This window comes from Cornus florida, unplaced genomic scaffold, assembly GCF_030987335.1.
Source record: "Cornus florida cultivar Cherokee Brave unplaced genomic scaffold, ASM3098733v1 CherokeeBrave_3.0.0_Hap2_Chr06, whole genome shotgun sequence".
Lineage (NCBI taxonomy): Eukaryota > Viridiplantae > Streptophyta > Magnoliopsida > Cornales > Cornaceae > Cornus > Cornus florida.
Genome location: NW_026775576.1, coordinates 61,991,132 through 62,015,485, shown reverse-complemented (window position 1 = coordinate 62,015,485; position 24,354 = coordinate 61,991,132). Strand labels below are relative to the sequence as shown.

Sequence of the window (24,354 nt, the reverse complement as noted above, 5' to 3'; positions counted from 1 at the left end):
TTTAGTGATACAATTCTCATTTAACTAAATTATTTTAGATAAATTTCACATATTTTCTTGATGTTTCTCAATATTTCACATAAATTTATTTTTACATTTTATAATCTCATTTAGTAAAGACGTTCAACTTAATAATAATACAATGTTATTTTACTGTTTTGCTGTCCACAAATTCTATTTTGTCTCCATCAGTATCAAATCTTTTATATAAACTAGTAGAATCTTAGAGGATATAAATGAGATTATATAAATGTAGAATTTACCCAATTATTTTTCAATAATTGTCTGCTAAAGAAAAAAACAGAAAACAAAGGGGGAACTAACTTCTATTTTCCAACTGACTTCACTTTATTGAAAAGCAATCTCTCTCTCTCTCTCTCTCTCTCTCTCTCTCTTCGGTTTCTCTCTCTACACTCAACCCTCTTTCTCTCTCTCTCTCTCTCAAAATAAAGGCCAGAACTAAAATATCACAAAGTTCTTGTAGGCTCCCTTTGATGTTGAGCCGAGTGGGAGAGAATTTGACAGAGAGAAACTTATTTGCTCTCTTATCTTTCCTCCCTATCTCCCTCCCTCTTTAGGTGAATTTGTTTATGTATATGATTCTTCACAAACCCTGAGAAAAATTTGGTGGGATTTTAATGTTGTGAGAAGTAGTAATACCATGTTTGGGATTGGGTGTGAGTGTTTCTACTGGAACAGAGTCTCTGAATTCTACCCACTCCACCCACAACCCTTTTCTCTGCCTTCACCGCTTCCACCATGGCCTCAAGGTATGTCATGTCTTTCAACATCAATTTTTATTTCTTTTTTCAATTTTTTGTTTTGTTATTATTATTTTTGTAAAACAATTTTGAGTTTTGATCTGGGGATTCTGGGTGGCAATAATTGAAGACTGTTATGGGTTAATTTTTTTTTCTCTTATTTTGGCTCACAAATGTTTTTTTTATTTTTTTATTTTTTTATATTTTAATTTCCCTATATTTTTTTCAATTTTTTGTTTTGATATTATTATTTTTGTAAAATAATTTGTGGGTTTTGATCCTGGGTATTCTGGGTGTTATGGATTTAATTTTTTTTTCTCTCATTTTGGCTCACAAAGGATTTTTTTTTTTTTTTTGTAAAATAATTTGTGGGTTTTGATCCTGGGTATGTCTTTTTATTATCATTATAAATCATGAAAAATTAGCTCCACTCTGTTGCTAGTAGTCCTAATTAAGCTGTTTGTTACTTGATTTTGTGGCTCCCTAGAACTGAAGCAAACATCACCTCCAAACCCTTTTCTTTCTCATGTTCGTGGCACATACTAATTTGGTTCTTGCCTTGAAAATTCTGGATTATTTTCGTATATGATAAGCAACTAGATGTAGATCATGTAGGAATTATATATATATTTTTTAATTTTCCGTGGTCTTATGCAAAATGTTTCCTTTCTTTCTTGTTACTAGAGAGCTCAATATTTAATATGAGCAGATTATCTGGTCACTGATAAAAAATAAAAATAAAAAAAATAAAAACCATGATTTATTTTTCTGGTTTTACCCATTTGATAAACGTGGTCAAAGTTTATAAAGTGGTACAAATTTTTGTTAAACTATTCAAACCTTTGTTCAAGACATTCATGACTTGGTCAAAGTTTGAGGATGTTGGGAATGTGGAATAGCTTGGAAGGTCAGATCTGCCCGAAAGTTTGAAAGTGAAAGTTTTCAAACGTGAAATCTAACCTTAGGATGCATTTATATATATATATATATAAATGCATCCTAAGGTTAGATTTCATGTTTGAGAATATATATATATTGGTCCAAAAACCTATTAATGCTTGATTCCTCCACTAAAAAGATGAATTTTTTTTTTTTCATCCGTCTCTGTTCTAATTTTTGGAACACTTCTTAAGATTTTAAGCATGGAGAAATCAGACTTTTCTACATGTGGAACTGAACCCATGTAGTTGAGAACAACTTACAAGGCCTTGTAGTGTTGAGTTAGGAACAAGGTTTTAGAACACATTTGCCAGTATAGCTGATACTGATGATTTCAGTTCCTTTACTGCCATAAGAAAAAAAAGGAAAGAAAATGGAAAAGAAATATTGTTTTTAGGTTCCTCTCTTTGGCCTTTATTTAATTCCCCTTTTGTTAGTGTCCTTTGATGGAAAATTTACTTGGTTATTGAACACATTGATGCACCCCGACAACGGTTTTTTATTATTTCAATGCAGAATTGTGTTGAGAGTTTTTGGAATTTTAGTTTAGACAAAAAAATTATATTGTTTCTGGAACTAAAAGTTCTGTGCATGAAAGTATACTATTTTCAGTGAATTAGACTCCCCTGCCTTAAATTCCCTTTTTACTGTAATTTTCTTTCTTTTGTGTGGTTTAGTAACATCTGCTCATTTTGTCAATTGATGTAATGTCACCTTCTCAGGTCAAGGTTTTGGTATGGGGAGAATATGCTTAGGAGAAATAGAAGTTCTTAAAATCACCGAGTTCGAGTGTATATGGAGCTGCACTCAATTGAGTGGAAAAACAGCAGGTGTCTCATTTTACAGACCTGTTGGAATCCCAGAAGGATTTTTCAGTCTTGGTCACTACTGCCAGCCCAATGACCAGCCACTGAGAGGCTATGTTCTTGTAGCCAGAGATGTCGCTGCTACCAGGCCAGAAGATGGCCATATTCATGACCGATTAGTGGAATCTCCAGCTCTCAGAAAGCCTCTTAGCTACATATTGATTTGGAGTACAGATTCCCATCATGACGGATGTGTTTACATTTGGCTGCCAAACCCTCCCTTGGGGTATAAAGCTATGGGCTTTGTGGTCACTGACAACCCAAATGAACCAGACTTGGAAGAAGGTAGATGTGTCCGAGCTGATCTCACGGAAGATTGTGAAACTTGTGATATGATACTCGACATGGATTCAAGTTCCTTGAATTACGCACTTCGAGTTTGGAACACAAGACCCTGCGAAAGGGGGATTTTGTGTCAAGGAGTTTCTGTTGGAACATTCTTTTGCAGCACCCACTTGAGTTCTGATGATGAGCTAAATATTGCGTGCTTAAAAAATCTTGATTCCACTCTACATGCAATGCCGAATCTGGACCAGATCCATGCGCTTATCAAACACTATGGACCCACTGTTTTCTTCCATCCGGATGAGGTTTATATGCCCTCATCAGTGCCATGGTTTTTCAAAAATGGAGCACTTTTGTACCGTAATGGCAAGGATAAGGGTGAACCTATTGATTCTAGGGGCTCAAACTTGCCTTGTGGGGGAATGAACGATAGGGAGTTTTGGATAGATTTGCCAGACGATGATGACGAGAGAAATAATATCAAAAGTGGTAACATTGAGAGTGCTGAGCTCTACATTCATGTAAAACCAGCTTTAGGAGGGACTTTCACTGATATTGTCATGTGGGTTTTTTGTCCGTTCAATGGGCCGGCCACCATAAAAGCTGGGTTAGTGAATATCTCAATGAACAAAATAGGCGAACATGTGAGTGACTGGGAACATTTCACCCTCCGTTTAAGCAACTTTACTGGGGAGCTTTGGAGCATCTACTTCTCACAACACAGTGGCGGTGGGTGGGTGGACACTTACAATTTGGAGTTCATTGAGGGGAACAGGCCAATTGTTTATTCATCGAAAGATGGCCATGCAAGTTTCCCACATCCAGGGAGCTACATTGAAGGCTCATCAAAATTCTCAATAGGAGTGAGGAATGATGCTGCTAAAAGCAATTATTTTGTGGATTCGAGCACCAAGTACGAGATTATTGCTGCAGAGTATCTTGGAGACGGAGTAGTTACAGAACCGCATTGGTTGCAGTATATGAGGGACTGGGGTCCAACGATTGTGTACGATTCAAGATCTGAAATCGATAAGATAATCCGTCATCTTCCATTTTTTGTTCGGTTTTCAGTGGAGACTCTTTTCGAATTGTTTCCAACTGAGATTTATGGTGAGGAAGGGCCAACAGGACCAAAGGAGAAGGATAATTGGTTGTGGGATGAAAGATGCTAACTTTGCTACATTCAAATTTCATCCAGTTATGCTCTTCCCTGCTTTCTGGTCCACCCATGACTGCACAAGGGTCCTGACAGCCTAATGAAAGAAGGTGAATCAGATTAAAATACTAAAATATCATTCTTTGGTTGAGATATTTCTCTTTATGGATTCAAATTCTGATTGTAAAAAGGTTAGGAATGATAGATTGTGGAGGAGCATTTCTTCTTTGCAAGTTTCGGAGAAGAATAAGCTGTTATGTTTCACACTTCCACTACTGTAAAATTTTAGCTAATGTCTTGGGGAATTCTCACGGAGATTGTATAAAAAGCAGAGAGACTCTTCGGTTGGGTTGAGATGCAGTGTCGCTGCTGTGGAGGAAGAAGCACCGGCCCTCGGTTAGAATGGTGGTGTTTTTAGCTGTAAAAAGCTGGCTTTGAAGTTCACATTGAATTATTGATGCTGTCAACAAGAACAAGATTTCTGTGCAGTGATAGAATGCTTGCACATAGTGTTGAGAATCTTGAACATTTGCTGGAGACATACAGGGCTCATGCTGGTGGATAAAAATTTGTTGTCCTTTGTATGCAGTTTCCTACTAATTCCAAAGTATGAAGCTTGTTGTATATAGAAAGAATAATGGCGTCTAATGACCACAAATCTCTCTCTCTCTCTCTCACACACACACACACACAAAAGTGCTCTAATTTGTAAAAGAACACTGAATCCCAAGTTGGGTGATTATGACATTTCACATCGTTTTTAGTGTCAAGGTGGCACAAAATGGACAATATCGGTCGTCATATCTAGTGTGATTCTCATTAATTGACGGAATGGGATTAGATAAGGAATGTATATATATATGTATAGGGTTTTTTTTTTTTTTTTTTTTTTTTTTTTGGAACTCGAAACTCCCTTGGACAGGGCCCTTTGAACTCATCACAAGTTACACACCGTTACAAATTGAGGGTGCTGCAATCAGTCCCACAACAACAATGCTAATTAAATAAGAGGTTATAATGTAAGTGTTGGGGTTTGAAACCCGGATATATTAGATCCCGCCCCTTACCTTACCACCATCACCAAGCCATGGGGGATATATATATATATAGTATTGCTAATTAACAAATTATGCATTCTTGGCTTTACACTTGGGTTTTATGGAGCCCAGGAATGAAATGTAAAAGGCCCAGGATTGAGTATTACAGTGGATCTGTTTTAATTGATCAGGACGGACCCTTTACCAAATTGTGAGAGAAGGTTCATAATTTGCACTTTGGGGGCACTTTAATAAATGGTTTTTTAGCTCGGACTAAGGTAGTTTCATAAAATTAATTTAAGACATAAATTTTAAGTGCTGAATTTGTAAAAATATGAAATTTAAGACATAAAACAAAATTATGTAGTTTACTGTTTTACCCTCTAAGATCTTGTAATTATACTGTTTTGTATAGTTATCAGTGTTTTACTTTTACACATTGTGAGTCAATTTATACAAAGTTTTGAACTCCACTTATGTTCAGATTGGAAAAACTAAATTGAAATTTGGAGTCTATTATAGGCTTATAGCTATACTCAGATTGGACCAAAAAAATCACATCATTACAATTAAAAAAAATTTGAAAATATTAAAAGGGCTTTTAGTTAAAACATTTTCTTGAATAGTAACGAAAAAGCAAAGTGCTTTTCACGATGAAATAAAAGGGCAAACCTTGTCTAAGACTCTCACGGGATTTGGAGAGAGTTAGATATATGCATATAGGCTGTTTTATACAACTTAATATAATTATAAATTAGTTAAAAACGAGTTTGAATTTGGGTTTTAAAAATTGTGTTGGCTTCGGTTTTTCAGCAAAACCTGAATACATAAAAACATATCTAAGCCCGTGAAATTGGGCCACCCAAGTTGTACCTTTTTCTTGGAGGTATCTCTGTAATAACATCCATAGATTCCTTACTAGTCCATATATCCTATGAATATGTCGGATTTCATTTTCAATTGATATTTCATTTTGCTTTTTATTCAACTTGATGGAATAAACCCTAGGGATAGGGTTGAGAACTCAAATCATGCATCATCATATGTTGTTATACACATGACAAAGCACCCAAAAAAAAAAAAAAAAATATAGTTTAAAATTATAATAAATTCACACTTTGTTCGTTTTATTTTTCTCTTCTGTGACAAAAAATTAGGGAGAGGCAAGACCTACTCCGATAAAAGCCGTCTTTGCCTCGTCGTTTGGATTGCAGATGCACATGTGATGGAGAGTGATACTCCCAATGCTCATAGAGAGACGAGTGCATACAGAGTGACATGGTTCGTCATATAGTTCGATACGCGACCCTTTTTCAAGTTCAATACGCGACTCATATCGATCCGTTATACTAATTTTGTCTGAGTCCATTATACTGCGACCACCGAACCATGCGAAAGAGCTACACCCTCTCTCTCCCTTTGGAGTTACGGTTTTTGGTTTCTAAAGTGTTTTAAGTTAAAAGAAAACATTAGGACTTGTTTGGTTTAGTTTTCTAAAAATTGTTTTCAGATAACTATAAAGACAGTTATTTGATAAAGACAGTTATTTGAAAATAAATTTTTAAAAAAATTAAGTTTTGCAACTAGACAAGTTTTTGATAATTTATAAATAAGATAATTTTTTTTTTTGTATTATCAATAATATTATGATTTACAAAAGAAATTCACTTTTTATTTTATTTTTTTAATTCTTAAAAATCAATGAATTATGATTTCTAATAGTGGTACTAATTTTACCAAACGCAACCCAAACCATTTTTTTTTTTTCTTTCTAGAAGTAGACAATTCTAACAGATATCTCTCTTCTTTAGTTCCAAAAAAAAGCCCTGAAGTCAAGCCCAAGTCCAAAACGAAACCGCCCATTTATGAATACTTGCCCTTTCCACGTCCTCCTACTCACCTTCACTACTCACTCCATGTTCCTCTCTCTCAGATCATCTACTTTCTCTCTCTATATATGCGCACACATACCATACATACATACATATATATACATACACACACTGTATATATTAGATATTAATTTACAATCCCAAATCTCCCTCTCTCGCTCTAAAACCTTCCCAATTTGATGCATCTATTCTTGAATTCGAATCTAATCAGGACCTTCCTTTCTTCTTCTTCTTCTTCTTCTTTGTTTCGATCTCATCGCTTCGATTCTTTGTGGTCTGGTAAATCTCTGTACAATCCCTGTTGTATCAATTTTGATCACAAACGATTGACGACAAGAACTGCTACAATGGCGACGACTGCGAAGCTCTCGTCCATGGGAGGAGTAGCGGAGAACGAAGCAGGAATCGCTAGGCGTTTCTGGATCAAGTTCCGTAAAGAGTCGATTCTTGCTCTGTACACTCCCTTCGTGGTCTGTTTGGCTTCCGGGAATCTCAACCTCGACACTTTCCGCCACTACATCGCTCAAGATGTTCATTTCCTCAAATCGTTTGCCCAAGCGTGAGTCTCTTTTTATATATATATTTTCTGGCTCTGTTTGGTTGCTAAGAAAATGTATGAAATGGAAATAAAAGAATATTCTGAATCTTGGATTGTTTGGTACTCGGTGTATATAATTTTTAGGTACGAATTGGCGGAGGAGTGTGCGGATGACGATGATGCAAAAGTTGCGATCAGCGAGTTGAGGAAGAGTGTCCTAGAAGAGTTGAAAATGCACGATTCATTTGTCCAGGTAAGATGATAGACACACTATTTCTTTCCTTTGTGTGTGTCTTTAATTATTGCCTTTTAGGTTTTATAGCAGTTTCATACAGTTGCCGAACGGAACAATATAAACATATATGTGTTTTTGAGAGGTTGGGGTTGGGTTTCGGAGAATAATTTTATTGGAAAACTGACTTAACCTTTCACTGGACACGCCAGGTTTATACCAATGGAGCAAGACCTCTTTGGTTAATTTTGGGTCTTATATTGTTAAAATCTTGGTTTTCACAACTTGTTCTGTGAAATTATTGCTATTTAAGATTGAGATCCAGTTAGAATACTGGTTGTAGAACAATTGTATACCAATGCAGTGTGACCTCGTCTGTGAACTTTATGTGTGATATTGTAGGACTCACCACCATAATCAACAATGTTGTCCACTTTGAATTCCCCTCATAGCTTTAAAATGCATTTGTAACATATAATGTGCAATTTCCCCTTATATTCTTGTCGAATTCTGCCTACTAAAGAAAGGTCGGATCTCATCCACCTGTGTAATAATAATGTTGTCAACAATCTTGGTTTATGCCACTTATCCTATGAAGTTATTGCTTTGGAAGTTGGAAATCCTGTTAATATACTGGTTGTCGGCAGATATTTGCTACAATGGACCAGAGTTAATGAGCTTTTACCTTGTCGGAAGACTTTTTTGTGCAAGTCATTGTGGGAACATTCGATAGGGTGGTTGAGTGAATAAAAAAACAAAATAGTTGTATAATGGCTGTCTAGAGCTGGGTGGACACATGGTTGTATTGTGAGGGAGTTTTGATGGAGGTGGAGACCAATCACCCTTGGATGTTGTGGTTCTTTGTCCTTTGGATTTTTAGTTTACGAGGTTGTCTAAAGGTATCAACTATCTTAGTGGGTTCCCCTAATTTGTGTTATGGGAAAATGGGTATCTTATATTAAGCTCATTTTAGTATATGATGAACATGTAAAAGCATTTGCGTTCGTGTATGTGGTACATGGTAATTGAATGTTTTGTGAACTAGGTCAAAAGCTTGACCAGAAGTTTTGAGGATTATTGTCAACCAAACATGAGGTAATAGTAGACGGCTAGTGGATCAAGGTGATGTAGCATCTAGCATCTTTATTTCGGTGGAAGGGTCTCTGGCTATCTAATTACCATGACACCACCTCAGAATTGCGCTCAATCAAATATGTGTAGAATCGAAACTGGAAGCTTCTTGAAGTCCTGGAAGAGCAAGTACTGCGGCTTTAGTGGCATATACCTTCCTCATTGATTTCAAAAGTCAAAACGTTACATTACCATGATGATCACTAAAAACACATCTGCATATCAAGGGTAGTCAGGCTACCATGAGTATTACCATCAAAGGTTAGTTCTACACTCTCTTCTGGGTGCGGCTTCCAGTAATAGCAGATTGTCTTGGTGGCCTTATGAGTGGTATGTCCATTGAGGGGAAATTGCACGAGGAACACCCCTCTCCCTTCCCTTTCCCCTCTCCCCTCTTAATTGAGTGAATTTTATTCAGTAAAAACAGAAAGAATAAATTATACAAGGGCATACCCTCATGAGGTTACAAAAATAAAATGCTCACTTCCAAAGAATGTAAAAGGAAAATTCATGTGTTTGACCCAGGATAATCTTAAGAGGAGGAGACATGTTGTGGTCAATTGTTGTTGCATGTGTTTGAGAAATGAGGAAACAGTTGATCATCTTCTTTTGCATTGCCCAGTTGCTTGGGACTGTTGGACTTTGATGTTGACTTGTTTGGGGTTCAGTGGGCTATGCCCAGGTCTTCCAGAGGTTTGGTTGAGGCTCGGAGAGGTTGTATAGTGGGGGCCCAAGCTCGCGACTTCTAGAGAGTCACGCCTGTATGTGTTTGGTGGTGCTTATTGCTTGAAAGAAATAGGCAATCTTCTGAAGGAAAGGAGACCCCAATTGGCGCACTGAAATTCTCCATTATTAGTACTCTTTTTTGTTGGGTTCTTGGGAGAAATTGTAAATAAATGGATGAGATTGTTGATTTTGTCGACTCTTTGAGAGTTTAAAGGCCCTATTAGGTCTTGCTGTTTTGTGGGATGCGTTCCCCTTTTGAACCCTTTTCAATACATATTTACTTATAAAAAAAAATGTGGCTGACTCCTTTCATATGGGATGCAAGGATGATGATAAAGTAAATGGAAGTACTGGACAGCAAGAGGATATATACACTGAAAATAACTAAACAACTTGTTTAGGCTATTTCACTATGGTCACTTGTTGTGAGAGATTAGAGATTTGTCAGATCTGGCAAGAATGGATTTAATGTGGATCTTCAGATTAGCTATGAGAAGGCAGATGGTCTAGCCAGCACATTGGGGAGGGAGAATTATCTGTGCTACCTATCAGTGGGCTCTTTTATCCTGTGAGTTCTTATGAAGCTTGGGAGGACTCGGCGTGCCTCTTCATTTGGGATTTTGTTGTGTTCTAGTTTTCTTCTTTTCCCTTTCTTTGGTGAGAAGTTTTTAGTTTCCTGTAACAGAGAAATGGTAGTAATAGGACTCAAGGAAACAGTAATAATACTGTATTCTCCATATTGTTTTAATAAATGAAGGTCGAAACTGTTATAAGCATCCAAACATGTGAGAAATTGCTGGACATGAATATTGTGTCGAATAGGAGTTTGACACACTTCTCAAATTGGGAGTAGTGTCCTAGATATCATGGACGATCCTTGATTATTTTCAATTAACTGTATTGTTTTCTAATTTATGGGGCATAAATATCTTTTTAACATAATGTGATTGGAACTGTATGTGTATTTAGAGCCATAGATATGTTGTAATAGTGGTCGTCAAATTGTGTGTTGAGTTGACCATCAGTTTTTGTATTTTGCATATTGGGTATCGCTAGGTATGGTATCATTTAGTAATGGGATCCACATTTGATGTGCACATATCATTTGCAGAAATTAGGTGATATTTCAGTTTTGTTACTCTTGTAATCTAGACAGAATCTGGTACTGGCATTTGAACAAAATCTGACTATGTTTTCATAAGAGAGTTCCATTTTTTCCTTTCAGGACAATTGCATCTGTAGAAGTTCAAAAAAACATGTATCCTTAAACTATATAATAATTAAGTCCAAAAATTTCAACTCATAAAATCCAACATTAAATTGTTTTTCCTTCAATGGAAATTTTGTGTAGTTTAAATATGGTGAAAAGTTAATATATAATAATTAGGCTCTCTTTAATGTAAAGCAGTTTTAGTGCCCGAGTATCAATTATGCATTTGTTTTCTTTTATATTTTTGAAGGAAGAGAGAACTCCCGTGGTATAAAGTTCAAGATCAAATTTCTTAAAATTGTCAAAATTGTGCGTGTACCCATCAAATAAAACATATCCAAAACAGTCAACTTTGGCATAAATGTATTAGATGCAACATATTGTGGATCTTAATTCTTAAGATATAGTCAAGAGTTATTCCACATCTAACTCTCCAATATGTTGTAAGAGCTTTTACATCTTGCATTCTATATATGTGGTTTAAACACTTGTGGGTTTATTTTGTAGCTTTTATTTTGTTTTCTTAATGAAACTATGCACTTCTAGGACTGAGGGAGCAACAAACTCAACTTGGGTCAGCTCAAATAACTTATAATTTTAACCACTTTGGGTTGCCTGTCTGCCTCCTTCTCCTCCTCCTCTTTTATTATTCTTATTATATAATATTATTTTTAGCATTATCAAACCATATCCTTCGTCTGGTTGTAGGCCATCATGTCTTTTTCTTTCACCAATTTTTTTGTTTCTTTAGGCTTTTCTTCAACTTGAATATAGTGCTTATCTTTATTTCCCACTTGCTAGTTCCAGGTGAAAAGAAAAGAGTTTTGTGTAAGGTAGACGTCGATTAGTAAGCTGCTGGTCTCATGGACATAAATAAGGAACAAAAGTATTGGTAATTAGTATCTTTATAAATAGAATTATTCTTTCACTCATTTAGTTAAATATGAACATCTTTTGCCTCTTTAAGGTGTAATTTACTGTTTCAGATAGGTTAGCTCTGGTATCACAATTTGATGCAGGATGACTGCTGCCGATCCTTGCACATTTTTCTAAGCATATGATGAAACCCAACTGTTTATAGTCTGGTAATTTCTCTCTAAACAACCTATTGCAATTGAAACAGGTGGTCGAAAAAAAAAAAAAGGTAAATAAAATGCCTTGGCTAATATGAATGATATTATGGACAGAAATTTCATAACTCATAATATTTAAACGTCAAGAAGAGCATATGAGTTCTTGAAAGAAGATAAAAGCAACTAAACTCTAGCCTAGTTCTCTATTTGTATTATTGCTTTGCTTTTTCCTACTAAATTCATCAGAGAATTTTGGACAAACTATGTAGTGAAGTGCGTGTATATCTAAGAAGCACGGATACAGATTTGGGACATGGACACGATGTGACACGGACACGGCAATACGACAAATTGTAAAAAATTAATATATGGACATGGTAGGGATATGACCGACTAATATACATATGATCCTATATTTATAGAGTAATAATATTTTTCATCAACCTAACAATGAATAATTCACAAATCATATTATGTAACGAGCTATAAAAATAATTAGTTTATTGTTTAAGAAACTACACTATTAAATCTACTCCATAAACCAAAATTTTTAACTATTTATGTTATGACCGCCATATAATTAAAATTGCTCAAAGAAATGTATTACATTTTAACCCATCTTTCTTTTTAAAAGTAACCCTAATAATGTGACACGTGTGTCGTAAATGTTCCCATGGAGTGTCTATGCCGTGTCTGCAAATAAAAAAATTCAAGATACGTCTTTTGGAGTGCCTGATGCTGACTCTTTTCCCTTTTAGGCATGTCCGTGCTTCGTAGTAGGGAATTGAATAGGCTATCTAAACCAAATTATATAGAAGAGATTGAATATGTGACATAGGAATTTTGGTTTAAAACTCAAAATTGGACATATTTGTTAATCCAAACACATTTTATGTCAAATGGATTCATATTTCCTCATACTTTGTGCTCTTGATCAATATAAATTGTCATTCCTATTTCTATTTGCTTGTATCTTAGCAGATTCTTCTGTTTTAAGGCAATTACCCGCTTAGTCTCTGACATAAGTTATGCAGGAATGGGGCTCTGACCTGGCCAAAGAGAACACTCGTAATTCTGCAACAGTTAAGTACACGGACTTTTTGTTGGCAACAGCCTCGGGAAAGGTTGAAGGAGTAAAAGCTCCTGGTAAACTTGCAACTCCTTTTGAGAAAACAAAAGTTGCAGCTTATACTCTTGGTGCTATGACTCCTTGCATGAGGCTTTATGCCTTTCTTGGCAAGGAGCTCCAAGCAATTCTAGATCCTGATGGAAGTAGTCACCTCTACAAGAAGTGGATTGATAGTTATTCATCTGAAAGTTTCCAGGTCAGTTGTATGGGCACTGAGCATTACAATTTCTTTTTAGTGGTCAAACTGACACACTTTACTGGTAACAGTTTCGGAGGAAAACATTACTCCAATTATCTTATTGTTTGAATTTAGGCATCAGCTCTACAAACCGAGGACTTGCTGGATAAATTAAGTGTCTCTTTGACAGGCGAGGAGCTTGACATCATTGAAAAACTGTACCATCAAGCAATGAAACTTGAAATAGAGTTCTTCTGTGCGCAGCCACTAGTTCAGCAAACTGTTATTCCTCTGTCAAGAGTGCATAATCCTGAAGAATGTCGTCTTGCGATATTCTCTGATTTTGATTTGACGTGCACTGTTGTTGATTCATCTGCCATTTTGGCGGAGATCGCGATAATAACAGCACCAAAATCTGATCAGAATCAGCCCGAAACTCAACTTGTTAAAATGTCATCAGCTGATCTGAGGAACACATGGGGAGTTCTTTCCAGACAATACACAGAAGAGTATGAACAATGCATTGAGAGCATTATGGTCAATGAGAAAGGTATAATACTTGAGTGCATATCTTGTATGATAGCTTAACTTTAATTCTACTTAAAGTGTAAAGATGTTCTAACAAGCAAATATTTAAGGTTTCCGAGATGAATTAAATGCTTAAAAATTTATAAATTGATTTTTTTTTTTTTGGCAGCTGAGAAATTCAACTATGAAAGTCTCCATAGAGCACTTGAGCAACTTTCAGATTTTGAGAAAAGAGCAAACTTAAGAGTGATTGAATCGGGGGTGCTCAAGGGTCTGAATCTTGAAGACATAAAACGGGCTGGAGAACGTCTAATTCTTCAAGACGGTTGTACTAGTTTCTTCCAGAGCATCATAAAGAATGAAAAGCTGAATGCAAACATCCATGTGCTTTCTTATTGTTGGTGTGGTGACCTCATTAGGTCAGCCTTTTCATCAGGTATATTCCTTATTTACTAGAACCATGAAATATGGAAGTTCGGTTTATGCAGTTTCCCTTTATGTTAGGCTTTAATTACTTGCTTTACACCTGCTCAAATAACTGGTAGTTGTTGAACCACTTTCTTTTCTTCGTGTGAATAGAATCTGTTGGCAACTTGTTATATTGATTTCTTTGTTGTTAATACTTAATATCAAGTTGAATGGGTCACATAAATTTATTATCTTCTTTCAAGAACAATATTTGATGACTTGTAAATTTGTTTGATTACATTAGTGCTTGTATGTGCCATTCGCTTTCAATCACATCATCATCATCTTTGCCTTTGTCCCATATGAATGGGGTCGGCCATCGTCATTCACTTTCAATCATCATATAAAATTACCTTTTATTAATAGCATGCAGTATGCCATTTTTATATGAGGAATTATGTTTAGTTAAACCTCATAACTGGACAATTTTTTGAATAGCTCTTCTGTGTAAACTTGAATGATTTATTGTTGACCCTATAGAGGGTATTGGCATGAAGCCCCCTTTCTAAATGGGGTTTTCAGGCCCTTTTGAACATGTAGTTTTGGTGACATTCTGAGGATTCAAGAGTGCGATTGTGATGCATTTTCTGCTTTGGGAAGCCTGCAGAACTCAAGGTGGATTTTTCTAGGGTTATCTGCTGATTGCTTGATCCTAAGCCGATTCTACACTTTTCTTAGACCCTTCATCGAGTGAATGATTGTGGCAATATATGATTGTTGGAAATATGATGTCCTCTACACGATTTAGATCATAGTATTGGGTTACGTAAGTGTTTCAGTTGCTTTTTAATGTGTATTAAGAGTATTGGAAACATAAAAGGAACGAAGAACCGTGAAAAATTTTAATTATGAAGAAACCACTAAAAAACAATGATATATGTTTTGAACCCAATCTGTCAAATTTTTTTGTTTTAAATTTTTATTTTTGTTTATTTATTTTTTTCTTTGTTATGCCACCTAGATATTCTTCACAATATGTTTTTTCCTTTTCGCATTTTGTATAGTTGTATTCGGGCACGCTCTCAGGTGTAAACTGGCCGAATTGGCCAGTTCATGGGGGTGTTCAGCGGTATTGGACCCTTGAAAAAGGTTATGAACCGGCCGATATGTCGTGTATCGGCCGGTACGGCAACCGTGATATATATATATATATATATATATATATATATATAAACTAAAAATGCAACTGCTAGTCAAACAGTAAAACAATAAAGAAAGAATAGTCAAATATTTGGACATGTTTGTTCAGTTTTCTTGTAATAGTTTTTATTTATTGTTACTTTTTCAAAGAACTAAAAAGCGGTTCCAAAATTTTTTATTTGTCAGCTTTCTAAAATTGAGTAAAAAATTAACTGTCTTCTGCAGTTCTTTGAAAACTGTTTCCAAAACCGAATTAAACAAGCTATTTATATCTCATTGATTTATGTTTTCTCACTTCACCATAAAAAAGAATGGTGTGCAATTTCTTGATTATACTATAATTTTATATATTTGTAAATATTCATGTTGTATTAAGTAAAAGGACAATAGCATGAAAATAGTCATAAACTCAGTTGATAGATTATAGACCTTGTTGTTATAGTGTCCAAATAAGTAGATCTAACCTCCAATATGAGTTTGGAAGGCTTGGAAGAGAGTAGAGGTGGAACGGTACAAGTTGAACAATGGGGAATAAATTCTCTCTTTTTTTCCCTTAATATTGTTGTGCTTCGTGGTTCTACAATGGATATCTGATAATGGTTTAATAAGCTCCAGGACCATCAATTGATGTTTTATTATATGCTATATGGTACATATCATTTTTATGGCCATCATTGCATTTGTGAGGAGTGTAGGAGGTGTTGTTTCTCATCTTGCTAGGGAATAATTTCGTTTGAGAATCTTGTATGCTTTGTGGTGTGGTGGTAGTTCCTGTCGCTGTTTGGAGTGACTGCAAAAGGAAGCACTGATGTCCACAGTTGGTAATTTGTGTGGATGCAGATTGTTGTATTCAACTTTTTAGGAGTAGTCATAATTATTATATGGTTCTAGAGCTGGTTGATGTGGTGGCATTGGTGGAAGCGGTTCAAGTTATTGGGCTTTGAATGTTGTTTGGTACTGTAATGGGGTTTTCTTCACACTTTAGTATTGTGTTGTTTGATTTGTTTATAGAGGGAACTGGAGTCAGGAGAGGGTGTAAAAGCTTATTTTGTTGCACATGCAGCTTTAGTTGACAAGATCCCTGAAATCTTGCAACTCATTATCAGATTATTATTATCATATTATCTGTGTTTTGAGAGGCTGCTAGGTAGGTTCTGCCAGTCGTATTTGATTCCTACTCTTTTTTCTGGGGTGTTATGGTCTAATTTTGCCTCTTGTTGCATTTTTGCTCAATGTTCATTTCCATCAACTCCGTTCAATGGTCCTTAGATTCTTTTGCCCTTCTAGAAGAGAGAACAATTCTTTCCCATGGTGCTTATTTTCTGTTTTTCTTTATTCCCTTCCTACTTTTGTTTCTGTTTTTGTTGCTGTGACCATCAAAAGAGAAACAAAAGAACAAATCCATTAATTTTTGGCAATATCAGCTCATGGGTCTTGTTGAAGACTCATAGCACAAGACTCCTACGTTACATGGATCAAAGACAAGATGAAAGGAAAAAGTCAAAAGATATCGAAAACCTGATGAGAAGTGAACTAATTTTCTGTCAACTGTTTTCCAATAGTGAATTAAATTATTAGAAACTTTACTTTGGGCCATTGCTCAATCATAATGATTTCTGCAGTATATAAGCAAATTGTTCTATCTGATGTTCTGAGTTTTTAGCTGGTGGGCGGTTTTCTTCTTCTTTAATTTATATTTCCTTCTATGTTTTCTATTTTTCTTCGTGATTGGGTTGGTTTATTTTATTGGTTCCTTGTAACCCTGGGACATGATGTTTCTCAAGCAGCTGATTGTGTATATGTGCCTGACAATCGTTGGATAATCTCAGCTGCAATCCAGCTATTTTATTTGTTCCTTGTAACCCTTAATGTTCAATGGTCTGTTCTTGTTTCTTTGGTCTCTTATTGAAAGAAGAGAGTTGTTCATTGAAAGAATTTCTACTGTTTCATACTATTGCATTTTTTCAAATGAACTTTGCAATTTTTGTAGTAGTATTTATTGTTCTGATAATGACAAGTTCTTTACTTGTTTTATGTTGAGTAGGGGGTTTACATGTTTTGGATGTACATGCAAATGAATTTACGTATGAAGAATCTATATCGACCGGAGAAATTAGTAAAAAGGTCGAGTCCCCCATTGACAAGGTTCAAGCTTTTAGTGATATCCTACAAAAATGTGGCAATGACAGAAAGAACCTAACAGTTTACATCGGAGACTCTGTGGGTGACTTACTTTGTCTACTCGAGGCAGATGTAGGCATTGTGCTTGGGTCAAGTTCAAGCCTAAGAAGACTGGGGAGTCATTTTGGTGTTTCTTTTGTTCCGTTGTTCCCTGGTGTGGTTCAGAAGCAGAAAGAACATACTGAAGGAAGTTTTAGTTGGAAGGGCCTATCAGGCGTTCTTTACACGGTTTCTAGTTGGGCTGAAATACATGCTTTCATTTTGGGATCATAATGTCAACTTTTTGTGCCCCCACGAAGCCAGTCATATATCTGTTAGGAAAAATTAAGGAATCGTCTTATATAAAAGAACACAAAGATATGAGTTGGTGGCTAATTTTATTATGGGCCACGGGTCAGCTCTTCTTCCCTCTTCTTGTTTTTCTGCAGGGTCTTTCATTCAGAGATGTAAATGTGCCCTTCTTTTGGCCGCATATGCCAAGTAGGGTACTTACAGTTTCCCGTTGTTTCTTCATTTTCTCACCAGCCGTTTTGTTTCCTATTTGTTGACGATACTGTACTAAAATTTCGAAATGTACTTTGTGCAGGTATTGAGAGGTTTCGTGCCAAAAAGCAGTCTGAAGACGGCGTCCTATCATTTTCAATTTTCAAATGACGTTATATACTTTTGCTCTTACAGGTTTCTGCCATTTGATACTGGAATGACAATTTATATAATACAATATTGTATGGATTTTCATCTCCAATGATATTGAAAGAGATAAGTTCCTTTCTTGATCCTGCAGCTCCGTTTGTGAAGTATTAAGAATTGTGTTATGGTTTTATTCAGTGATGACAATTATATAATTCAATAATTTCTCCTTTGTTTTGATGGTTTTCTGGAGAAGTTAATTTAATTATTATTTAGCGTTGTTGGGTTTAGCTAAATTTTCTTAGAAATGTCGATCCAATATTTTTATCATTTAAAGTTTGAACGGAGTCTGAATTAAGCCTGCAGGCTGCCTGATGAAGTCAATCATCATCCCGAAACATACTATCATCTTTAGAGAATTGAGTGGTGTATGCATGGGAAAGATTGATATGATTTTAACAGTGGGTCAGTATCAGCCTCTTACTTTTTAAAGGAGGTCAGGAGTTTAAGTCTCAGAAGAGATAAGTGTGTGTGAGTACCAATTATGAAAAAAAAGATAGATGTGATTTTAGTTTTAGTTATGCACAATAATTGCATTTCAGCTTCTGGATAGATGTGAGGATTCATTCCCCTTCGGCTGTGTCAACCTCTTGCATAGTTTTTGATATGGAAAAATGTCTTCTGATTTTAATTGCCGACTCATCGAATATAACGTGGTTGGATTACATTAGAATTCTTAAAACAAAATTCTGTAAACATCTCTTTCTTTTCGACTCATTCCCAATCACGTTGTATTCGGTGAATGAGTCGCCAATTAAGGTCAGAAGACCTATCACTTCTCTTTTGATAGGGTGTCTTTTTGAGGTTTTATTTCAAACTATGGGGTTGTTACACATAATGTCCCCATATATGTGTGTGTATATATTTGGGTAATGAAGAATCAATCACTTTGGAATCTCAGATGCTTTATATATATATATATAAAGCCTTGTAGTTATTGCAAATTTTCTTGCAATGTGTCCTAAGTTGGTTATGTCCAGCATTTATCATATGTTATAATATGCTTAGATAGACTTGACATTTACTTTTTATTTCCTAGTTTCTTTTTGCTAGTTAACTAATGTACCTTGTTAAAAAAAAATAAAAATAAATAGTTTACGGGCTGTTTTAGATTAAATAAATTGTTAATTAGTATTAATTTGATTGTTTTAGATTAAATAAATTGTTAATTAGTATTAATTTGATTTTCTATTGCACGTAGTAACTGATTTTACGGATTTTATTGAAAAGGAGGAAAGAAGGGTCTCATAAGAGACAAGTGTGTGTGAGTATTAATTAAAAAATATATATATATATAATTAAAATTCAAGAAAGAAAATGAAAAGGAGAAGGTTAGAGAGATTGGAGAAGGATACAGCTTTTTATATTAGAGTCATCAAGATAATTTAAAAAATAAAGCAGGCTTAGTGGTAGATAATTAAAAAATTGTATTAGATGTCTAGAGTTAAATATAGGAGGAGCAAAACATGAGTGAAACTCACAGATCGCAGAGGACATGGTGGACGAATGAAAAAGGGAAAACACTTTTAGAATGGCACAAAAATATATTATTTTTATTATATTCTATTAATTTTTTATTTTATTATTATTATATATATTCCATAAGTTATACATATATATAACATTTTTTTTCAATAAATAGGCAAGAAAAATGATAAATAATTTGTGCCAAAAATATTATTAAAACTCAACTCGATTTGATTTGACGTAAAAACATCATAACTAGTTCAATTCATTTCCCTTCTTAATCATGGCAATGTAAGTAAGAACTTCATGATTTAGTATGATTAATATGGAGAAGATTAAAGGTTAAATATTTTTTTAAATATTAAAATAAAGGTTAAAGTTAAATAGTTTGACCATTGTCCAAAATGGTAAATTGGTTGGATTTTGAGGTCTTTGATGGAGATGGTCTCTATCCTTTGGATATATATCTTTGGGCTGTCCACTTCAGTAGCCGCCATGTCCACTGCTAGAGGAACTTGACAGTATCACCATGTCATTAACACTAAAGGTCACAATCATCAAAATTATTTTCAAGGACGTGGATGGTCTCATTAGTAAAATTTTGTATTTTCAAGTATTATATGTATATAAACATATATATTTGATTAGGTAAGTACTCTAGTACATTTTTACACTTCCACAAAAATTTATTTTGGGGACTGCAATCCTTATCTCTTCTTTGGGGAAGAGAGGTTAAATCACCTGGACCTATAACGTAATTAGAAAAAATTAATTTAAAATTTAAATTGAATTTGATCATTTCAAAGTACCGAATTAGAGGTAGAGCTAGCAAGTTGTGTTGGGTTTTGAGTTGTTAATTAAGTTTGTTCTCATCCCACTTCACATGTTCCTCTTTTTTATTCTTTCTTTTTATGGAATTTTAGGACTTTGTTTGGTACGTCTCAAAATTTCAGTCCTCATACGTCTCAATTTTTTTTTATATATGCAATGCACTACTACACATTTGTCAAATTTAAATGTATAAATTGAGGTCTAAAGCAAAAAAGTTAAGACTTTATATATATATATCTATATATATAAATATATTAAAATTCTTATTTAGAGGATCGCTTCCTTGATTTTATATTCGGTGTGTGCCTGATGCATCGTGCATCAGGCTAATCTAAATTGTGCTGACACATATACATCACTCAAATTAGCCTGGTGTGTGATACACAATGGGTATTGACTATTTTTTTCCTTAATGGCCTTAAGATGAAGTTGACTATAATTATGCACAGGTACTAAAATTAATAATAATAAATATCTAATATAATAATATATATACATATATAAAGGTCACCTCACTATATAACCCCTGGATGACAGATTCGATTTGATTTTAAGCCATAGATTACTTGGAACTACAAGTGAGAAGCAAATGCACAAACACCACTTGCATATAATACGAAATATGATGACAATCTTGATCTTGTTCAAAAATTAAACAAATAATTAGTGGGCATTGTTGGTGATCTTGGACTAAGAAGAATACATGTACATTAATTAACACTATGTGCAAATTAAACATTCTCTCACACTCACATATATTCTATATTATTCATTGTGTTTCACATCGTATCGATTAATTAACTGGACGAACTAAGCAAAAGTCATGGCTTTGCTTATGTAAAGCCTGTCTAGAGGACAAATATGTATGCACCACATATGTATCACCATCATCATTCCTTGGACTATATGGACATAAATTCTTTTTTTTTTTTCTTTTTTATTATTATTTTTTTTTCTATTTAGTTATTTTCTATCATACATAATAAATCCTATAGTATTTCATTTTTGTAAAATGATAAGGCAATCCATTTTAATGTGAAATGACTGTATTATTTTTAATTCAATTAACCAGAATCAAGCATAAGGAGTGACGATATTATCCTTCTTAATTAAATTAAGGGTTACTTTCATTGACACTTCTTGATATTTTGATCAATTCCACTCAGATGCAAGTTAACTTTTTTTTTTTTTGACAATGACATCCTATGGGGTTTTAAAACCTTGCGTCCACACCCTTTTCATGCCTATAAAAAGACCTAAATGCCCTTTGCCTAGTCAATAATTACTTTTGATAATGAAATGACCTAAATGCCCTTTTCTAACTAATTTTAATGGACCAAATTGACCCATTATTTACCACTTCATGCCATCATCCATCATCAGTATAACCTTGCCTTCCACCGCCACAAGTCTTAACTTCGAGTCTCACTGGATTTGGACTCGAGTGAGTGGCGACTGATAGAGGAGAGAGATGAGCAAGTTACCCAACAATCGGTGGGGTTTGAGAGCAACGACGTGTGGGGTTGATGTTGCAATGGTAATTAGAAAGAAAAAAGGGTGGCAGGTGGTAGAGGTGGCGATGGTAGTTGGTGGGGGCGATGGTGGTTGGTGTTGTGGGGTTGATATCGCGGTGGTGATTGGAGAGAGAAAGGGGTTGTTGGTGGTTAGTAGGGGTGATGGTGGTGGTTGTGGGGTTAATATTGCGGTTGTGCTGGTTGTGGGTTTGATTTCGCAGTGGTGATTGGATGGAGAAAGGGGCGGTTGGTGGTGGAAGTGGCGAAGGTGGGGGCAATGGTGGTTAGTGGTGGCAACGCTGAGCTCTCTTTCTCCTTCAGGCGCTTATGAGCTTAATCTATGTTATCGACCGATGAAGGTGACGACATTGGGTTTAATTTGGTTCTCAAAGCGATGGTCTTCAATTTATTCATATATATATATATATATATATATATATATATATATATATATATTTGTTGTGGTGGTGTTTTAAGTAGGGATGACAAATTACGACACGACTTCGAACACGACACACGATAAGTGGGTTTGAGTTGATCTCAAACGAGGTTCGGGTCATAAATGGGTTGACACGATTAATCCATTTAATTAACCGTGTCGGGTTAGGGTTGAGGGGTTCAACACGTGTAATCCGTTTATGACCCGTTTAACTTAACATGTTATAATCATGAATATGACCTATTTAATATATTAATTGTTTAAACCCAATTATTATAGATAGTTAAGTCATTTTAACATAAACCTTATCTACGCTATGATTTTTCTTCTTATTTTGAATATTTGAGTTAATTGTGACAATTATTATTATTATTTATTATTTGATTAAATAGTAAATGTCTCATTTTGATAAATAGGTCATTAAACGGGTTAACAAGTTTATCCGTTTAATAAATAGGTTTGGTTAGTGTGTTGAGAGTTCTTGACACGATTATTAAATGGGTCGGGTTTTGGTTTACCTATTTACTATAATACCCTTACATTGACATGATACAATTGTGACCCACGAACACGAATTGCCACCTTTAGTTTTAAGTTCTCAACGGCTAATTCTTTTACTTTTTTTTCTTTTTCTAGTGGTTGTGGACCTGTGGTGGTGTCTTGGTTGGCTATGGTTGTGGGGTTTGGGATTGAATAATAGAAAAAGAGAGGGAACAATTGAGCAAATGAATTCCAATAGTGCAAGTGCAGTGGGGTTTACAGTTGGATTACACAAATTTGGGGTACATATACATACATATATATATATATATGTATGTACGAGGTTTCAAATTAGGGCATACCAATTGGGTTTGATTTCGGGGTTTCTCGTGGTGGGTGGTGGCAGGGGTAGTAAGGAGAGAGAGAAAGAGAGAGAGTGAGAGAGAGAGAGGGGGGCGGACTATGGTGGACAATGGTGGTTGGTAGGGGCTACACCTTTGTCTAAAGAGATGAGCTCTCTCTCCTCCATCATCTTTTTTGCTACTGAGGGAAGGTCAATTGCAGATGTGTTATTTTCATCAATTCCCTTTGTTGATATTTTGTGAATGAAATTCAATTAATAATTCAAGGGTGTTTATGTCATTTGAAAGCTCAGGGGGTGTGAATGTCCAAAATTACGTTGACCAGTCATTGAGTGGAATTGACCAAAACTTTAGGGGGGTTAGTGCAATTAATCTTTAAGTTAATGAGAATTAAGCAAAAGGGGTAATTACGTCATTTAATTTAAGAAAAAATAGTAAGAGTGTGCTTATTATTTTTCTAATTTTAAAAGGTGGTGTCGGGCCTCTTAAATTTTATTTGGATTGATGGAATTGGAAAGGAAATGAAAATAAAACAAAAAGAGTTATTTTCATGTTTAATTTACAAGTTATTACTATCATTCTTTATTTTATATTATTTTCTCTCATTTTCTTTTCCTCCAACAGAAGTTTTAAAATACTCCATAATTGACCAATAAACACATGCAGTCCTCCAAATTTACAAGCACTAGACAATTACTGAAAAAATTATGAAAAGGTGACTCTAAGGCTTCGTTTGGATTGAGGGATTTGGAGAAAAAAGAAAGGAAAGGATAGTGATTAGGATGTTTGGATGGAAAAAATAAAAGAGAAAAGAAAGGATTGGGAGGGATTTGGAGGGATAGCTATCCCTCCAAATCTCTCATTTGGAATCATTCCAAAATTGATAAGATTTGGAGGGATTTGGAGAGAAATGGAGCAAATTACAGAAGGGGCAAGCTAGCTTGAGAGTTAAGCGACATTGGGTCGGCTGAAGCTTTGCGAACGGCAAACGGCGACTGAGCTGGAACAGCGGGTGATGAAAATTGATAGATATGGGTTTTGATTTTTGATTTGTGATTTTTTTGATTTTTTTGATTTTTTTTTTTAACAATCTGAAATGAT

The 24,354-nt window shown here is 35.0% G+C and overlaps 2 protein-coding genes across 3 annotated transcripts; both read left to right on the top strand.

Annotated features, from left to right (window-relative positions):
* The first annotated feature begins 373 nt into the window (after positions 1 to 373).
* LOC132311686 (hypothetical protein At1g04090-like) lies at positions 374 to 4,665 on the top strand. Its single transcript, XM_059809722.1, has 2 exons — positions 374 to 770; positions 2,423 to 4,665. Exons 1-2 carry the CDS (start codon positions 662 to 664, stop codon positions 4,021 to 4,023), a joined length of 1,710 nt encoding a protein of 569 aa, XP_059665705.1. The 5' UTR covers positions 374 to 661; the 3' UTR covers positions 4,024 to 4,665.
* Positions 4,666 to 6,931: 2,266 nt separating this feature from the next.
* LOC132311685 (bifunctional TH2 protein, mitochondrial) lies at positions 6,932 to 18,246 on the top strand. 2 transcript variants are annotated; one of them, XM_059809720.1, is made up of 7 exons: positions 6,932 to 7,495; positions 7,619 to 7,727; positions 12,881 to 13,171; positions 13,289 to 13,703; positions 13,851 to 14,117; positions 17,334 to 17,863; positions 18,057 to 18,246. In XM_059809720.1, the coding sequence occupies exons 1-6, from the start codon at positions 7,116 to 7,118 to the stop codon at positions 17,741 to 17,743; spliced, it is 1,872 nt and encodes a 623-aa protein (XP_059665703.1). In that variant the 5' UTR covers positions 6,932 to 7,115; the 3' UTR covers positions 17,744 to 17,863; positions 18,057 to 18,246. The 2 variants fall into 2 exon arrangements, with proteins under 2 accessions (XP_059665703.1, XP_059665702.1); XM_059809719.1 differs by having other exon boundaries at positions 17,334 to 17,950.
* Positions 18,247 to 24,354: the final 6,108 nt, after the last annotated feature.